We start from the raw sequence: 18908 nt of genomic DNA, 5'->3' as shown, positions 1-18908 counted from the left end.
CAGTAGGAACATGAGGATAGCTGTATAATTATCTCGATGCCGCACCACTACAAGTAACAATAACAATATTCAACACACAGAGAGAGAATGGTTGAAAAGAGGAAAAGAAGGGTTTCACCTCCTGACAATAGACTTTAGGGGGATACAAGTGCTATGGGGACTCCTAATAATTACTAGTCGAGAATCCGACGATCCTGTCAATAATGCCGGCCTGTGCATTCACTCTACTGTTGTACATGGTGTAATTACCGTTATCCCTGAGCATTGAACTACTACCAACATATATAGTCCATACAGACTACTCGCACTCCTGTCCAAGTAGTACTTGGCTGTACCCTGGACTCATCTCCATACACAGAACGGATACGGAAGACGTCGATCCACCGGGTTGTCTGGTTCTGATCAGGGGGAGCCAAGGCGGATATTCTCCGCCGCGTCTCGACTACTTTATGTACAAATACCAGCCTGGACTATCGCTATTCACACCGTAACTTGGACAGTTTCAACGAGATTAGTACTATCGGTTATTGGCGCCCATTGGCCCATCTATTTCCGTGCATTAATTGGTGGTTACAGGTCAAGTCACGAGACTGTGGGTAACGGGTTCTAGAAAAATCGCCAACGGTCAGAAGTATCGTTACTGTACTATGTAGAACATACGAGTAGATCGGTTAAAATAGTAGTGTTGAAAGTAGTGAATACTAGCGAGCCTGCTCCATCCGTACATCATGTAGAATTACAAAGTGAATGGTAGACGGGTTCTGGGCGTCCATAACATTGGATATATATCCTGACTCGCGTCGGTCTCGACTGATCCCAGACGTAGTACGGAGTATATTTGGCACAATTAATGTGCATTACCCTTACAGATACTTTGTAGCCTTATCAGCACTCTGTAAATACAAGTACAATCCCGCATAATAACTGAACACAGTCACTTTATCTCTATGTGTTTTGATAACACCTTCCCTTTCGGGCCACTCTGTTTGGAGATTTCCCCATCCGGCCAATAAGCGCCACTGCGGCCCGGAACAACATGGCCCCGCCTGGCTTGCCCGCAATTTTCGAGGCGCGTCGCAGCCCAAGGCGATCAACAATCAACATCCACAGCCGCGCTGTGAGGAATTGGTCTATCATCCGCCAGTTCCTTCGTTGCTTTAGCTCTGCTCGCTCTGCTGCTGAGCATGTGGAGCGTTGCTTGTGTCTTCTAACGCATCGGAACGGTACTAACCATACAGCTCTTGATCCCCTTATTCTCTATCATTCGCTTTTCCTACGATCTCCTCACCACCCCTCCGTCTTTCCCTTCCTAGAAACCATCCTTCACCATGGATGACGACTCCGTGTTCGATGATTCCATCATGAATGATGAAGAAGGATCTGACTTTGAGCCTGCGCCGGTAAGTTTAGGCATTAGGAAACCATGTGAATCGCTGCCATGTACTGATGTTGTCGCGTCTAGAAACCCAAGGCCAAGGCCGCTCCCAAGAAGGCCCCTGCAAAGAAAATGACACAGTCCACCCTCACCGGAAAGAAACCAGCCGCCAAGCCGACAGCCTCGAAAAAGCGTGCCAAGCCAGACAGCGACGACGGGATCTCTGACGGCCTGCCCTCCGACGATGACGACTCTGCCATGTCGCAAACTCCTCCCAAAAAGGCGAAGAAAGCCCCTGCTGCGAAAAAGGGTGGCTCCAAGCCGCTTGCTGACGTTGAGAATGAATCGATTGGCAATGAAGACGCCCCCAAGGACCAGAACGTATCAGAGAAGTACCAGAAAGTGAGTTTTCTGTTCCTTGAGGCTCGTCAAGTTGCATGGCTAATAATCTGCAGCTTACACAATTAGAACATATCATCAAACGTCCGGATACATACATCGGGTCCGTCGAACGCACTACGCAGCACATGTGGGTATACAGCACCGCGTCCGAGGGAATGGAATACCGAGAGGTCTCGTTCGTGCCGGGTCTTTATAAGATCTTTGACGAAATCGTCGTCAACGCCGCCGATAACAAACAAAACGACAAGGGCATGGATGAAATTCGCGTTACCGTCAGCCGTGAATCCGGCGAGATCAGTGTCTGGAACAACGGTCGTGGTATCCCCATCGAAATGCACTCCAAGGAAGGAATCTACATCCCCGAACTGATCTTCGGTCACCTGCTCACCTCCTCCAACTACGATGATACCCAACAGAAAGTGACCGGTGGTCGTAACGGTTTTGGTGCCAAGCTTTGCAACGTCTTCTCCACCGAATTCACCGTCGAAACGCAGGATTCGCGTCAAAAAAAGAAGTACAAGCAGACTTGGACGGCCAATATGACCAAAATGGGCAAGGCCAAAATCACAGACGCCTCCAAGGGCGAGGACTACACCAAGGTCACCTTCAAGCCCGATTACCCCAAATTCGGCATGGAGGGCATGGACGACGACTTTGAGGCCCTTGTCATGCGTCGTGTTTATGACTTGGCGGGAACTTCCAAGGTCGCTGTCAAGTTGAATGGCAGCCGTATCCCGGTCCGCAGTTTCAAGAAGTACATGGAAATGTTCACCAAGGCTATTCGCAGAGAACGTGGTGACGATGGCCCCGGATCCAAGGACGAGATCATCACTTGCAACCCCGACCCGCGCTGGGAGATTGGTTTCGCCGTGTCAGATGGCGCCTTCCAGCAGGTCTCCTTTGTGAACTCCATTGCCACGACATCGGGTGGAACCCATGTAAACTACATCGCGGACCAGATCTGTAACCGGTTGGCCGACGAGGTTAAGAAAAAGAACAAGAAGGGTGCCACGCTCAAGACTGCCCAGATCCGGAACCACATCTTTATCTTTGTCAACGCATTGATCGTCAACCCGTCCTTCAACTCGCAGACCAAGGAACAGCTCACCACCAAGACGTCGCAATTTGGCAGCAAGTGCCCTCTCGAGGAAGATTTCTACAAGAAGATCCTCAGAACCGAAGTCATGTCCAACATCCTGCACTTCGCCGAGCAAAAGGCGGATCAGATGCTGAAAAAGAGCGATGGCGGTCGCCGTTCCCGCATCAACAACCCCAAACTGGTCGATGCCAACAAGGCCGGCACCAAGGACGGTCATCACTGCACGCTCATCCTTACCGAAGGTGAGTCAGCCAAGGGTTTGGCCATGGCTGGACGTGCCGTTGTCGGTCCGGATCTGTTCGGTGTTTTCCCCCTGCGTGGAAAGCTGCTCAACGTCCGTGATGCATCGTTCGACCAGATTTCGAAGAACGCGGAAATCCAGAACATCAAGAACTTCATCGGCCTGCAGCACAAGAAGGAGTACACCGATACCCGCAGTCTTCGTTACGGTCACCTGATGATCATGACCGATCAGGATCATGATGGAAGTCACATCAAGGGTCTGCTCATCAACTTCCTTCAGGCACAGTTCCCTAGCTTGCTGAAGATTCCGGAATTCTTGATTGAATTTATCACTCCCATTGTCAAGGTCTGGAAGGGAGACCCCAAGAACCCTACTAAGCAGCGCTCCTTCTTCACCATGCCCGAATATGAGACTTGGAAGGAAGAGCATGGCCACGAGCGCGGCTGGGAGCACAAGTACTACAAGGGTCTGGGTACTAGCAGCACGGAGGATGCTCAGGTCTACTTCCGCGACCTGGATCGTCACCTGAAGGAATTTCACACCATGCAAGATCACGAGGCTGGGCTCATTGAGTTGGCCTTCTCGAAGAAGAAGGCTGATGAGCGTAAGGAATGGCTGCGCCAATTCCGTCCGGGTACCTACCTTGACCACTCTGTCGCCAAGATCACCTACACGGACTTCATCAACAAGGAGTTGATTCTGTTCAGTATGGCGGATAACATTCGGTCCATCCCCTCGGTTGTGGATGGTCTGAAGCCTGGCCAGCGTAAGGTCCTGTATACCTGTTTTCGGCGCAACCTTAAGAAGGATATGAAGGTCGTCGAATTGGCGGGTCACGTTTCGGGTATGACCGCCTACCATCACGGTGATGCCTCATTGCAGCAGACAATTGTCGGCCTTGCCCAGGACTTTGTCGGTTCGAACAACATCAACACCTTGGAACCCAGTGGAAACTTCGGTAGTCGATTGCAGGGTGGTTCGGACGCCGCCAGCGCTCGTTACATTTACACTCGCCTGTCGCCTTTCGCCCGGCGCATCTTCCATGCGCACGACGAGCCGCTGCTTACGTATAACGAGGATGATGGTGCGAAGATTGAACCTGAGATCTACATGCCGGTCGTTCCCATGATTTTGATCAACGGTTCAGACGGTATCGGTACCGGTTGGAGTTCCAACATTCCGAACTACAACCCCGAGGACGTGGTCGAGAACCTGAGGCGGATGCTCGATGGTGACGAAATTAAGCCCATGATTCCTTGGTTCAAGGGCTTCAACGGTGAAGTTACTCCGCTTGGCGGGGACCGGTACAAGTTCAGCGGTGTCATCAAGGAGACCGGAGACAAGGAGGTCGAGATCACTGAACTGCCAATCCGTACCTGGACTCAGGACTTCAAGGACAAGCTGGAGGAAATTATCAAGGGCGACAAGACCCCATCGTTCATCAAGGACTACAAGGACTACAATACGCACACCAAGGTCCACTTTGTCATCCAGATGGACGAGAAGAACTTGCAGGCCGCCGTGAACCAGGGCTTGGAAGACAAGTTCAAGCTCTCGAAGACCCTCGCGACGACCAACCTGGTCGCTTTCGACCCAGAGGGCCGAATCACCAAGTACGCCACGGTTGATGACATTCTCAAGGAGTTCTACACCATCCGTCTCAAGTACTACGAGCGTCGCAAGCAGTACCAGCTCAACGAGATGCAGAGGGAGCTGGACAAGCTCACCAACCAAGCGCGTTTTGTCCAAATGATCATCGACGGTGAACTAGTCGTCTCGAAGAAGAAGAAGAACGTCCTCATCGGTGAGCTGAAGAGTCGTGGATTCAAGCCTTTCCCCAAGGTTGCGGAGGCGGTCAAGGCTGGTGAGGCAGAGCCTGTGGTTGAGGAGGAAGAAGAAGAAGAGGACGCGGGAGACGTTGAAGTCGCCTCCAACGCCTACGACTATCTGTTGGGCATGGCTATCTGGTCCTTGACCCAGGAACGCGTTGACAAACTGCGTAAGCAGATTGGCGAAAAGGAGATGGAGATTGATGACTTGATCAAACTGTCCAAGGAGGATATCTGGAAGCGAGACCTGGACGACTTCATCAACGAGTGGCGCTTCCAGCTCGAGGACGCAGACCGCCGCCAGCGTAAGATCTCTGGTATGGGCCGTCGCACATCGATGAAGCTCATGACCGGTGGTCGTGCTCCCGCCAGAAAGCGCAAGGCGGCCCTTGGCGATGATCCCGACGATGAAGACTTTGCTGCGCCCAAGTCCAAGAAGTCTGCGGCTGCTAAGAAGACCGAACCGAAGGGAGGTCTGCTAAGCTATTTGCAGAAGCCGGCGGCCAAGCCTTCCCCTGCTCCGAAGTCTGATGACGAGGGCTCCGATGACGACTTTGCCATGGAGGTAATGCCCAAGAAGAGCCGTGGAGCGCCCAAGGCCAAGCCGGCGCCAGCGCCAGAGCCGGAGCCGGAGCCAGAGCCCAAGGATGAGGATGAGGACATGGATGATGAGCCGGTGGTGGCGAGTAAGGGTCGCGGAGCTTCCAAGTCTGCGTCCAAGTCTCCTAAGGACGAGGATGAGGATGAGGACGACGACTTTGTCGATGCGCCCGAAGAAGCTCCTCCCAAGAAGGGCCGGGGTGCGGCTGCGTCCAAGGCACAGCCCAAGACCAAGGCCAAAAAGGCGGCCAGTGATGACGACGATGTCTTCGAGGTGGAGGAGCGTCCTAAGAAGGGTCGAGCCGCAGCAAAGGCGAAGCCCAAGCCGAAAGATGATGAGGACGAGGACGAGGACGAGGACGATGTCTTTGAGGTAGAAGAGCCGCCAAAGAAGGGTCGCGCGGCATCCAAGGCCAAACCCAAGCCGAAGGATGATGATGACGACTTCTTGGATGACGATGATTTCGCGCAGATCACCAAATCCGAAGCCTCCAAGACTCAGCCCAAGCCCAGCCGAGCAGCCCGCAAGCCGGTCAAGTACGCGGGTCTAGATGACTCGGACAGTGACTTCGGAGATGACATGCTTGGCGATGTCAGCAACATGGTCAAGGGCATCGGAGATAAAGCGGGCGACGACTCTCGTCAGTTCTTCTCCGAGCGGTCTCGTCCGACGAGCAGCTCCGGTCTAAAGGGCTTGCCTGCGAAATCGTCGCCCAGACGACTGTCCTCCGAGTTTGATGCCGATGAGACGGACTACAGCAAGTTGGTGCCTCAGAACTCGCCTCGCCGGTCGATCCAGGTCAAGCCCAAGGAGTCATCCAAGCTCGAGGATGATGATGAGGAAGACGAGGAGGAGCCCGTGAAGCCTGCGCCCAAGGGCAGAGGGGCCGCTAAGGGTAAGGCTGCTGCTGCTCCCAAGGCTCGTGGCCGGCCGAAGAAGGACGCTACTACCGCTGCTACGAAGGCGTCCGCAACAAAGCAGACGACAATGTCTCCTGCAGCCAAAGCCTACCAAGCCAAGCAAGCCAAGACCACCAAGAAGAAGCAGCTGGCGGACGACTCGGACGACGACATTGATGCTATGGCCAATGACATTCTGGACTCGCCGATGGCCAACAAGGGTGACGACGAATCGGAGGAAGACGAGGCACCTGTGCGCAAGCCGGCCGCTCGACCTTCGCGACGTACAGCAGCTACGAAGAAGTCGTATGCGGTTGACCCGTTTAGCGATGAGGAAGGGGACGGAGATTCGGGCGACGATTTTGATGAAGATAGCGAGTAGTGTTTGACCTTCTTTATGTTATTTACTATCATATTATGGTTTCCTTTGTCTGTATTTAATCATTTGCTGTATCTACTTACAAGTACCCTGTCCGTCGGATTTGTTCATTGATCTGTTCACATTCTATACCTCGGAGTAGTTGCCCTACTCCGGTCTTATCTCGGAGATAGCTATCCCGTGCCCGAACTTCGAACTCCGATCCGAATCGGCCAGAAGTCCGAGCCGAGTCGGCGTTTGCTTTCTTATTTGCATTTGCGCTTGTTTGTCGTTTGCTATTGCTGGGCTACACCATGCTGACAACTAGTCTATTTGCAGTTTACAGAGTAGAGCGAAAGACAGCGGAAATGTCGGCGATGTACTCGGAGCTGTCAACGAGAGCAACGGAGAATAGAGATCAGACAAGCTTTTTCAGAGTTCAAACCCGTTTAAACCTGATAACAAAAACCAGGGCTCGGCCCACCGAGATAAAGATCTCGTCCGAGTCGGCGCCGGGTACCCATATCCATTAATCAGCTCAGAATCTGATCCAGTTTTTATTCCTTCTTTTCTTCTTCTTGTCTGCCGTCAGTCAGTCTATCTTGTCTTGCAGCTCATTCAGATGCCGTGGACGCAATGCAGGCCTACCTCCAATACCGGCGCATAGGCCAAGCCGTGTAGAAGCAACTCGACGACTATCCCGAACTAGCGCATCTCCCCAACTCGCCTCAAGAGCAGGGACAACCTCACCAAGCCGCAGAACAACCGGAGACAGACACAAAGCGCGAGTTCTCAAACCTGCCCCCAGGCATCCAATGCCAGCACACCGACTCCGGCACGATATATCTAGTAACCTGGACCGACGAACACGACACGCTCAGTCCGCAGAACTACACCCTCGCTTCGCGACTCGCGGCGACACTCAACGTAACAGCACTAGCGTTCGTCGTCGGCGCGGCATCATCGATTGAGTCGGGGGTCTTACCGCAGAACGCAGCTGCGTTTGGGGTCAGCGATGTCGTTGCTTCGCTGGCCACGGGGATTTATCTACTAGGTTTCGCAGCGGGATCGCTGGTTTCGGGACCGTTGTCTGAGGTTCTTGGACGGAATGCCGTGTATGCTGGCTCTCTTACGTTATTCATGATATGGATCATGGCGTCTGGGCTGGCGCCGAATATCGGTGCACAACTCGCGTTCAGGTTTCTGGCGGGGATATTCGGTTGTCCACCCCTGACTTGTGCGGGGGGTACGGTTGCCGATTTATGGAATCCGCTGGAGAAAACGCTTTTGTTCCCTATGTACGCCATCCTCTCCTTCGGGGGCCCTGTGCTGGGCCCCGTGATTGCATCGTGGATGGGACAGGGTGTTTTGTCGTGGCGGTGGACGAGCTGGATTATCCTCATTGCGTCGGGGCTGGTAATGGCGACGGTCATCCTCTTCCAGCCCGAGACGTATTCTCCGCTTTTACTGAAGTGGAAGGCTCACCAGCTGCGCATGCGGACGGGCGATAGGCGCTTCCGCGCGGCGATGGAGCTTGAGAAAACAGCGCTGGTCACGCGCATGGCGGGTGCTTGTTTCCGACAGTTCGAACTCACCATGCACGAGCCTATTATCCTGCTGATATCGCTGTATATGACAATTATTTATATCGTGCTGTTTACTTTCTTCGATGGGTATGAATATATCTACACCGATGTGCATGGTCTCTCACAGGGACTGACGAACATCGTCTGGGTCGCAATGTATTGCGGAATTATGCTGGTTGGGCTGCTTGTGCCGTTGGTATATCGGTGGACGAAGCGTGAGTTTCAGCGTGCTGCTGCGGAGGCAGAGCCTGGCGCAGACGGGAAGAAGAAGGTTCATACGAGGCCGGAGAATAGGCTTTGGTTTGCTATGATGGGGGCGCCGTTTATTCCTATTGGGTTGTTTTGGATGGGTTGGACGGACTATGTATGCCCTCCCCGCCTTTACCCTTTTCTCCCTATAACTCAAAATACTGATAAGCGCAGAGCAACATCTCAATCTGGTCCCCCATAATCGCCAGTGCCGTTTTCGGCTTTGGCACGATCACCGTCTTCATCTCCTCTTACATGTATGTCATCGACAGCTACGATATCTACGCTGCCTCAGCGCTGGGCTTCATGACTGTATCGCGGTACGCGGCGGCGGGCGGGATGACGGTTGTCGGTGTGCCGTTTTATAAGAATATGGGGGTTCATTATACACTTACGATTCTGGGGTGTATTAGTGCGGTTATGACGGTTGTGCCGTATGTTTTCTATAGGTGGGGGCATGTTATTCGGGGGTGGAGTCGGTATGCTGTTAATCAATGATCCCATTTTGGCTGGGCTCGGCACTCCATGCAGAGGGCAGAGTGCGGAGGATAGTGTATGGTGGTGAGTATTGAGGGGAGGGTTGACTGGAGATTGGGTACGGGGAAAAAGCATAGACTAGACACGATAGATATAAACCTAATGTAATTAGACTAGACTAACTAATACCGAGATGATCCAAAACAAAGCCAACAACGCCTCTATCACTCATATAATCAATCATTACAACATAAGCATAACCATAACACATTATTCTTAACGGTCAACATCACCGAAGGCCAGGCAACTACGCAACTAAGCAGACGCCCGCCTTCTTTTCCGACTCTGTCTCTGACTGTATATCTGTTGTTGCTGCTGCTGATAAACGCCCACCAACGACGACGCCGGCGGCACCGACACGTCCTCATCACCATCACTCTCGCCCTCATACTCACTCCCACTCGCATCCTGCATATGTAAACTAAGCAGCGCATGAGCAGCCTTGACTTCCTTCACTAGCAGCGCGCCACGGTTACCATTGCCGCTGCCCTCGGCCTTTCGTTTCCGGTTCGTACGCAGCGGTTCATTGGCCGGACTATCGCTGTACTCGCGGTCGTCTTTGTCGATGTCGACGAAGGAATAGTCGCTCCACGAGCTGCTGATTTCGGAGTACGCGGTTGAGGAGGTTTCTTCGTCGGTTGTGCTGGCGCTGGGACTGGTAGCTGTGGCCGTGGAGTCTTCGTCGATGGTGCTTGTGTTTGTGGTGGTTTTTGCGGTGATGGAGGCGAGAACTTCTTGTGGTGTGGGGATAGCAGCACCTGTATTAGTAGTGGTGCCGATGCCAACATTAGAAGAAGTGTAAACATCCGCACTCCTTGGCGTATTCACCGGCGTAAACGTATTCCCACCCCGATACGAGCCGATGCTCACCGGCGACACGCAATACACGTCCGAGTACTCATCAACACCAGAGCCATACCCGCTGCTATACCCACTAATCACCGTCCCAGTCGTAGACGAACTAAGACTGCTAGCATGTTTCCTGGACCTTGGAATGGCCTTCTTCCTCGCGACGAAACTACTCCCGGACGAAGAGGTGGGTCGGAGGTTAGGACTGGGGGTGTGGTTGGTGCTGGTGCTGAATGGTGACGAGCGAAGCTCCAAACTGCGGTAGTAGTTCGCTGTCTGCGTGGCTCGTTGGATAACAGAGCGGTCGATGACCATGCGGTTGAAGCGGGTGCGGTCGTGCGGGTGGATGCAGAGGGATGGGAAGTCAGGGCCGAAGAGTGGGACGAGGACGTGTCGGATTTTATAGCAGAATGTTGCTGCTAGGGCTTTGGCGGCGTCGAAGGGGACCCAGTATCCTTTTTTGTTTTGTTAGTATTGAGTGTTGAGTGTGAGGGTGGAGAAAGAGGTTAGGTACCTTGTGCTTCGGTTGCGCCGCCGGTGATGCTGTGGGATATCTCCGGGAGGCCTGGGTTTGCTTTCATGGCTTTGCCTATTGTTGTCTGTGATTGTTACTATAGGTCGTTAGATGGGGAGATGGGGGAGATGGCATACCTTTGAGTGCCCGTTGCTCTTGAACAGGTGCGTCATCCTAACAAGCCCGATATTGTAGTCCCACATCACCCACCACGGCTCCTCACTCTCAGCCTGTCCAGGTAACTTGAACTGGTAGTAAAACACTATCACAATCAGCACATACACACACCACACTGCCAAACCAGAGCACAAAAAACTCACCCTCAAGCGAATCCCTCCCCGTCAAATGCTGAAACGTTTTCTTATCACTATTGTATGGCACATGCCAAGGCCTCTCTCTAATATTACCACCACCCATAGGCTCCATCCGAAACTCTCGATGGATACTCGCCAACCCGTCATCGCGCTCCTCGTAGGGCGGATACCGTAGTTCGCCGCGAATAGGGCCCTTTTTGCGTGGGAGGCCTTTGGACTTTTGCTTTTTGTGGCTGTGGGTAGGTGCTGCGTCGGGTTTGGGTTTTCGGGGTGTTGGGAGGGAGGGGCTGGGTAAGGTGAAGGGAAATTGTTGGTCTGGGAGGGGGTTTAGGAGGGACTGGATTGTTGACATGGTGGTATAGGTTGAGAAGGGACGATGACGATGGACTTCAGCGAGAGGAAGGGTAAGATGAGGTGGTAAGATGGAATGAGGGAAACCGCAGGGACGTAGAGAGAGACCACGACGATGCCGTTTTAACTCCTAAAACAGGACGAGAAAGAAGACTTTTCCAGAAGAACAGGAAACCAGAGACAAAACAAAGCGTCAAAGAAGACTAAAAACAACGATGAACAAGACAAGACGAACAAGACGAACAGATGAGAGATAAAAAGATCTAGAAGGAAAACTGCAGGGAGAAAACGAGATATGTACTTCGTACCAAGACTGAGAAGTCACCGGGACTGTAAATATACCAAAAAGACAGGACAGTAATTATTACCGTTTCATAGTGTGCTGGGGGTAGTCACTCCAGGCTGTGTTCTCGCCTTTGTCAGGGTAGGATTCTAGGATGTCCTGCACGGGGCAACAGATTTTCTCCTCAAAAAGTGGATCTGTGATAGTATCTGACAGGGAAAAAATAAAAATAAAAAAGACGGTGGTACTTCGTTTGTCCAATGTCCATTTGCAGAAAGGAAACGCCACCCAGAATGCAGAGTTTCTTCGAGGCAATGCACTGACAGGGTTGCGGTGAATCATCAAGCCCGTCTGGTTGGAGACGACCAGGATGTGCTAAATGCAAAAGTGCAAATGTCTTGAACGAGAAAGCCCAACCTCATCTCACCGGTAATCGGTCCTTGAACCAAACGAGACATCACGAGGTTCCTGAAAATCAAAACGAGTCCTTGCCCTACTTTGGCCCGGCCGGGAGTTTATTCGGTTAATCAAAACTCAATCAATGTTCGACAATACCGGTTTTTGTGACAGATTCCTCCAAACCATGTGCATGCGGAACCGAAAGGCTGGTCATCATCACCGTTATCGTCTCCCCCTCAATAGATGACGGGACGAGCCACCCATTGCCTTAACTTCGAGGTCCCCAATTGTGTTGCACTGTGTCATCTGCAGATACCCACGACCTGAATACAACACTGTGTCTTTTCAGAGACATGGTAGATCACGTCTTAGGGACCTTTGTATGCATTTACAAACATGTGGAGCCTTGCATGGCTCGAAAGTCGGATTCTGATTCAGCTGATCCACGGCCCGCAGATGCAAACAAATGCAGTAATCAGTTTGGCAGATGCAAGTGCAAGTCCCAAAGGCTGTGGGCGCATGGGTGTCGGAATCGACAGGCATTGGCGCGGTATCGCAAGCTATCGTTGTATCCTGTGACCATGACCTTGACTTTTTTTTTTTCGAAAAATCTTTTTCTCTCCTAGCAGTTACCACGTTTTTCCACCGCTTACTCGTCTTCGCTTTCTCATTTGGGTATGGATTTTCCGTAACACCCCCTCTAAACTCGATCATAGTAGCACCAGCTGTTAGACCGGAACATATTAGCCCTTTTTCCCCGAGCACGCATGTAATAGGCGGACGGAACGGAAACAACGGCGCTTGCTCCTGTTCGTTCGAAGAATACAGGCATGCAGGCTCCAAAAAGGTCTTAGACACGGCAACCTGCATGGCGCTCTGTTTCTTGGTATGACGGAACCGCGATTGACTCCTACCAACGGGACGATTCACTTCCGATAACGAAGCGGGGACGGAAGAGTTTCCTGTGAGAACTCCGGTTACCCCGGCCGGGGAGGGGGGGGGGAACCCCCCTTGTTCGATGATAGCATAGAAGCATTTCCCAATCCATCAATCCATGTTGGACAACATCCGGCTTGAGTTTGACTTTCAAACGGCATGAGCGTTACATAGTCCCAAAAGAGAAAGAGTAGAGATCATTGCCTGTTCTTTTCCATTGGACTGTATTGTAATTCACGCGGTCATTATTGCCTTTCTTCAAGGAAGACAGCCATTGATTCATGTCTACTACCCAATAGATTGCTTCTTTGACATGTCCAACCCCCCAAATCACACAAACAGATTCAGATTGTGTAGAAGAATAAGAAACAAGACGTGCGAAAGCGTCAAAGAAAGAACCTTCCATACAGGCTTCTCTGCAGCTGTCCGACACGTTCGTTGGTGCAGCGATTGAACCATGATTTCTTTTTTGACTGGGCAAGTCATGTGGATCTCCCAAGACAGTCGGCTCTTGAATCATCCGGTGCACACCGTCGTTTTCTCTTATTTCTTGATGATGCAATGCAATCTGCATTCTGTCGTGAAAGGGAAGGACAGAAAACGGTCCGTGTAAAAAGTGATACTGTTGCTCAAAGTGCGACTATCCTGCAATGACACAAAAACGTGCAATACCATATTTCAATTAGAGTAAGGAAAGCAAAAGCAGTATTCTTTGTTGACAGACGGGTAGAGTGCGCCAACATCGAGACAGACGGACGTCCAGAAGCGCGCGAGAAACCCGGTATCCGAGACATCCTTGGTATGCCTTCGATCGTGAATTGAGGCGGTAAACAGAAGCCTATCTCACTTTCTCTGTTTTTTAATATTAGCTTGCCTCTAGAATCAGCCCAGTCAAAGAGAGAATGCTGAGGGTAGGCTGAAGCACCAGTTGGCAGAAACCATGAGACATTCTAATTAGGGCCAGCTATTCCTGTTTAGGTTAATCGAGAAAGTCCTCTCGAGGAACATCATCCACAACGGAAACAAATCATTCCGGCCCGGTGGACTTGACAATCGGGAGGCATGGATGGATGGGAGGTCAGGTCAGGTTCAGGTCGTTATCTACCAGGATAATACTAGTACCACACATAAAATACTTAGTCAGCTATACATGACATGCATTCATTATGCACAACATCGCCCAATTTTATGCTGGACAGATATCTCGGAGCAGTTTTTGCTTCGATTCCGATGCTACAGTACGTTTATTACTCTATCAATGGGTACCCCTGAGCACAGTGACCACACTAAGCCGAAGAAGACGTCTGCTAATAATCACTTGTACGAATACACAGGAATCTATCCTTGCCCCTTTGTCGGGTTCCTAAAACAGTTGGGAGCACTTGTACGACTCTCTCCCATGGGGAATAGGGGTGTCATTATCGATTATGTTGCTTGGACGCAGGAACACACGAGTACACACGTTTTCACGCTATCCGACCTGGTGGACCCGAGGTCACGCCGGAGACAGATCGGGATTAACGAATGCGCAGCTGTGTGCCGCAAGGGATGCTGGATGACACTTGGCGATTACGACGATGCCGTCGGCGAAATGGGTGTCAGCCTCGAAGCTCGCACAGCCTGATGGTGCCGGCCGAGGCTCAAATCGAGCATCCCGGCGACCTCCCCGGCCTCCATTCGGGTGCAGTTCTAGAGCTTAGCATGTATTCACAGCAGGACTGTTGCTTTTTTGGTATCATCTTTAGAATAACTTCTGTATTCTTTTGGCTTTTTCCTGCACTATCCCCGCCATTCGGAAACCCAATCGGGCATTTTGCATAAAGGGGTTCGAGGGCTGACATTTGAATAAGAAACACAGACAGAGAAGCAAAGAGTCCACACATAACAAAGGCCCCATAGAAAACAATAAACAAAGGGGAAGTAAAACATACACACGAGAAAGTTAGAGACGAAAGCAAAGGGAAACAAGAAGGGAAGACGAAAAAAATACAAAAGAAATAAAAGCCCTTTTTTCCATCATACAAGCACTGTCCCTCCTTCACCAATAGCAAAGGTTTGCTGTAAAGGGAAATGTTGCACCACTTCGGACATTCTTGACCTACCGCACATGATCCACCTCAATGCTACTGCCATTGAACCACCCAATTTCCCATCATTTGTCAAACAAATACTAACAGTTTTGATGAATTCGCAGATTGCGTACCACCTAGGCTGCCAAGAGAGGCTCCCTCTGTTCGATGGATTCGTACACGGGTTCTTCCTTCGGAGCTTCGGGGAAGGCGGATGGCTTAAGTTCGGGCTCGGCGCTGGGCTCCTTCTTGATCACAGGGCTAGAGACCTTTCTCAACTCGGGCGATGCGGAACGCGGGCGGGGAGTAATGAAATCCGAGGCCTTGTTGCTGTAGTCATCCAAGTACTGTTTGACAATACCTGTCGCGTGGGCCGCTCGCTCTTCGACCAGGTCCTTCAGCTGATTGGCATGGGTGTTGACGATCGACTGGGCTTCTTCGATGTGAGCGTCGATCACTTCACTATGGTTCATGTAGGTGAGAGGGCCGAAGTAAGCAATGGTGACGACGATCAGAGACAAGCCCCAGAAAGGAAGGAATTTGATCAACCAGTAGGCATTCAAAGCACCGAAGAAGGCCTGCAAAATTGTCAGATCGTCAGATCGTCAAATCGTCCTGGACACCCCGGATAAAGAAGCATACCGCAACGGTGTGAGCGATGTTCTCAACGAATAGGACACGCTGGAACTCGAGAAGTCCAAAGTCAAGGAGCTGCACGAGGTCTTCCAGGACAGCTTCGATGGTCTCCTTGGGGACAGTGTAGTACTTGCGGGGACGGAACGAGCTCGAAAGACCCTGACCGAAAGCCAATCTACCACCAATCTCGAATGCCGCGGTAACTAACCCCTATCAGTAACCGAACCCAGCACACAATGACAAGGCATCCACGTACATCCCAAAGCGACGTAGGCCAACTTGAAGACCCAGCGGAGAAGAGGCAGGTAACGGGCGGCGAAGATGAAGGTGATAACACTGATATACGAGGTGGCCGTAGCGCGAGGTTGCTCCCACTGCATGTCATGGTTTAGCTCGGTAGTTGACACGGATCACATGTGAACACCTACGCTCAACAGGCTGTACAGCAGAGAGTGGTAGTCTGTGTTGAGCGATGATTAGCCAACGCCATTGCAGCAGCGGTGTCTTTCCATCACGTACAGGTCAAGGGTTGTCCGGTGGAGGCAGTGCTCGAGGGGGTCACTTTGGAGTTCTTCAGGTCACGGAACTCGTTTCCGGCGCGGGATGCCTCGGTCTTGATGTTGTCCATGATGGGCCCTACAACCACGGTTTGTCAGAGTGCTTCGCGTACAGCAGAGTCCCTTATCTGTATCTCGTACCGTTGGTAAAGATGTCTTTCGCGTCTTGGATTCAGTCAGCCTGTGTCACATTCACTCGCGAGGACGTCGGGTTTAGGACAACGTGGTTTACTGTGGTTCAAACAACCCCAGTCAGCACATCCATATGTAGCTCTAGCCTGCAATATAGGAGAACATACCTTACTGTTCCCGTTGGGGTTGGGATAGCTAACGTCACCGGCGCTGGTCATGATGTCGGAGAGCGGAGGTTCAGGAGAAAAACAAGAGAAGCTGCCCAACTCGAAGGCGGTGAAATTAGGATTAGAAAAAGCAGTAGAACAACAAGTGAATACAGAGTAGAGAGCGTAAGAAGAGAGTGAAAAAAAAAAAAAGGAAAGAAGAAAAGGATTGGGACGCAGTGAGATGCGGCTGAAGAGGAGGAGAGGAGGAAAGAGGGAGGAAGATTGTTCTCTTAGGGAGGCGCCGTGACTTTTGTGATGCAATCCGTCCGCTGTCGCGTGCTCACTCTGCAATTGACACAGCTACTATTACCATTGAATTATTCTACAGAGTACACTGAATATTCTGGCATATTAATTTTACATCTTAATTTTATAGCTTGACGACCCTTACAGCACACGTCCGCGATTTGATCTTGCAGCAGCCCAATGACACGCACAGTGATTTACTTCTGGTACACCACAGTACCATGGCTCAGAGGACAAGAGCACATCAGGATGCTCTAATAATGAGTTCAGCTGAATCAATGCCTTGTTGAGACAGGTTTATGTGTGTTTGTGAAGTCTATGCATATGATTCCTCGGTCTATTCAATAACCGACGGTCGGTATTGGAATGTTGCATTGCCGCTTCATAGTCTTATTGTGGCATACGGAGTACTCTGTACAGAGTAGCTGGCATGCCTTATCAGTCGTTAATCTCGGCGCTGATATCTAATGGCTTTTCTTTGACAGCTCATTCGGTTATCTGGCACTTGCACTAATGCGGAAAATCATAAACAATGACGGAATAACGAACACCTCCATATCGACAACCCGGAGACTACCCAGAAAACACCCAGGAGGTAATGAATATAAACTAGCCATTGATGTACAAGCTTTGCAAGAATTCTGCTTGCATTGTGCCCAGCAACAACTGTACGTCCGGAAATAATTGCAGTTCTCCCCTTGGCCCTTCTGACTGGCTATTATTATTTAATCAAGTTTATTGTCCATACCGAGCCCTAGAGCTATGATAGACCATGATTCATGGACTCGAGGCCAGCAGCTATTCTACAGTCTCTTGTCCCTATAAGTTGCCGGGACAACACTCCCTTTTATAATCTTTCCGATCCTTTTCCTCGCCCCAGACCGCCTGTATGCGCAGGGCTTTTGAGCACAGTGCTCTCCTTGTGTTTTGGAGCAAGATGGGTGTGGCCTAGGCTGACTCTCAGCCTTGGGCTACCCTCCCTGCTACCCCTCTCCTGTTCTAACTGCTTCTTCCAGTGCTTCCAGTCCCCATTCGTCATCTCTTCGGGCCCTTTCTGCCGTCTGCTGTAGGTGCGCCCGGGGTAGAGCTATGCTGGCGCTGGCTAGGAGTTGTAGCAATGCCCTTGTAGCTTTGGGCTCTCCTAGGAGTCGTCCTTGTGGGTATTCTTCTGCCGTAGTGGGCCTCATAACTCCGTCTGTCTCCAGGTCCTTGTAGAGCCTGTTTCGTTGGTGTCGCCATTCCCGACATTCAAAGAGAAGATGGTGTATTGTCTCCCTTGATATACCGCATCCCTCACAGGTTGCATCCTCCCGGACCTGGATCCGATGTAGGTATGTTCCTATGGCTGCATGTCCTGACTTCAGTTGAAAATAACGGCTTGCTAGGTGTTTGGGAGCTATTGCAGCTGCTGGGTCGAGCCGCCAGTTCCTCTGTGGCCTGTATGTTCGTTGACCTTGTTGGGATCGCTGTCCAAGTTCTTTGCTGAGCCATCTCTGCCTTTGTGCTATAATGGCTTCTGTTCGGGCTCTACAGGTGAAGGCCAGGGATATCTCTCTTGGGCCTCTTCCTGGTGGCTTACTGGCTGCCTGTTTTGCTGCCTGGTCAGCTCTCTCATTCCCTTCTATTCCTGCATGTCCCGGCACCCATTGGATAGTGGTTTGGCAACCTCGGGCATGTAGTCTCTTGGCTATAGCATGTGCTTGGATCACTAATGCTTGACCTGGCCCTGGCTGGGTGTGTCGCATCCTTGCAATGGCTGCTTGGGAGTCCAACAGGATAGTGACTGGTCTTTGATCCCCCACTTTCTCTGCTAACTGGAGTGCTCGCACAACTCCCAGAAGCTCTGCATCAAAGACCTCATATCCCTTGCCTAATGGGAACCCCCGGGTCTTCCATGTTCCTCCCGGTTCTCGCCAAGCAATCCCTGCCCCACTTTTGCCATTCTCTAATCTTGATCCATCTGACCAGATTGCTAGCTCTGGAGGGAGAGATTGCGCTGCTACTAGGGCCTCTGGACCTGGTAGCATCTCTATTTGGCCTGGGAACTGGCTACTGGTTGTCTGTGTTGTGCTCTCAAAGCCCCCAGATGGGTCCACTGGTAGAATATTGGCTAGTTGTCGAGCAAGGTGTTGTCCCAGGGACCATCGGCCTCGGTTGTTTCTCTCAGCCCATTGTCGGTTCCCTGGGGTCTGTTCCCCAGGTTGGGTGTGCTGATCCCCTTCCCGGAAGCTCAC

At 51.4% G+C, this 18908-nt stretch overlaps 4 protein-coding genes across 4 annotated transcripts; 2 read left to right on the top strand and 2 right to left on the bottom strand.

Moving 5' to 3' along the window:
- Positions 1–1328: 1328 nt before the first annotated feature.
- Positions 1329–6831, top strand: TOP2 (DNA topoisomerase 2; the record flags this gene model as incomplete). The annotated part of the gene is made up of 3 exons (XM_043283185.1): positions 1329–1400; positions 1463–1777; positions 1831–6831. The coding sequence occupies 3 exons, from the start codon at positions 1329–1331 to the stop codon at positions 6829–6831; spliced, it is 5388 nt and encodes a 1795-aa protein (XP_043131199.1).
- Positions 6832–7947: 1116 nt separating this feature from the next.
- Positions 7948–9140, top strand: ACHE_10078A (uncharacterized protein; the record flags this gene model as incomplete). The annotated part of the gene is made up of 2 exons (XM_043283074.1): positions 7948–8757; positions 8817–9140. The coding sequence occupies 2 exons, from the start codon at positions 7948–7950 to the stop codon at positions 9138–9140; spliced, it is 1134 nt and encodes a 377-aa protein (XP_043131198.1).
- A 294-nt stretch (positions 9141–9434) lies between these two features.
- Positions 9435–11208, bottom strand: ACHE_10077S (putative APSES transcription factor Xbp1; the record flags this gene model as incomplete). The annotated part of the gene is made up of 4 exons (XM_043282963.1): positions 9435–10483; positions 10543–10627; positions 10680–10804; positions 10863–11208. The coding sequence occupies 4 exons, from the start codon at positions 11206–11208 to the stop codon at positions 9435–9437; spliced, it is 1605 nt and encodes a 534-aa protein (XP_043131197.1).
- A 3823-nt stretch (positions 11209–15031) lies between these two features.
- On the bottom strand, positions 15032–16437 carry ACHE_10076S (uncharacterized protein; the record flags this gene model as incomplete). Its single annotated transcript, XM_043282852.1, has 7 exons — positions 15032–15472; positions 15537–15733; positions 15787–15904; positions 15959–15990; positions 16050–16166; positions 16229–16252; positions 16392–16437. The coding sequence occupies 7 exons, from the start codon at positions 16435–16437 to the stop codon at positions 15032–15034; spliced, it is 975 nt and encodes a 324-aa protein (XP_043131196.1).
- Positions 16438–18908: the final 2471 nt, after the last annotated feature.

Source organism: Aspergillus chevalieri, chromosome 1 (genome assembly GCF_016861735.1).
Source record: "Aspergillus chevalieri M1 DNA, chromosome 1, nearly complete sequence".
In the NCBI taxonomy this organism is placed as follows: domain Eukaryota; kingdom Fungi; phylum Ascomycota; class Eurotiomycetes; order Eurotiales; family Aspergillaceae; genus Aspergillus; species Aspergillus chevalieri.
This window is presented reverse-complemented; position numbering and strand designations above follow the sequence as displayed.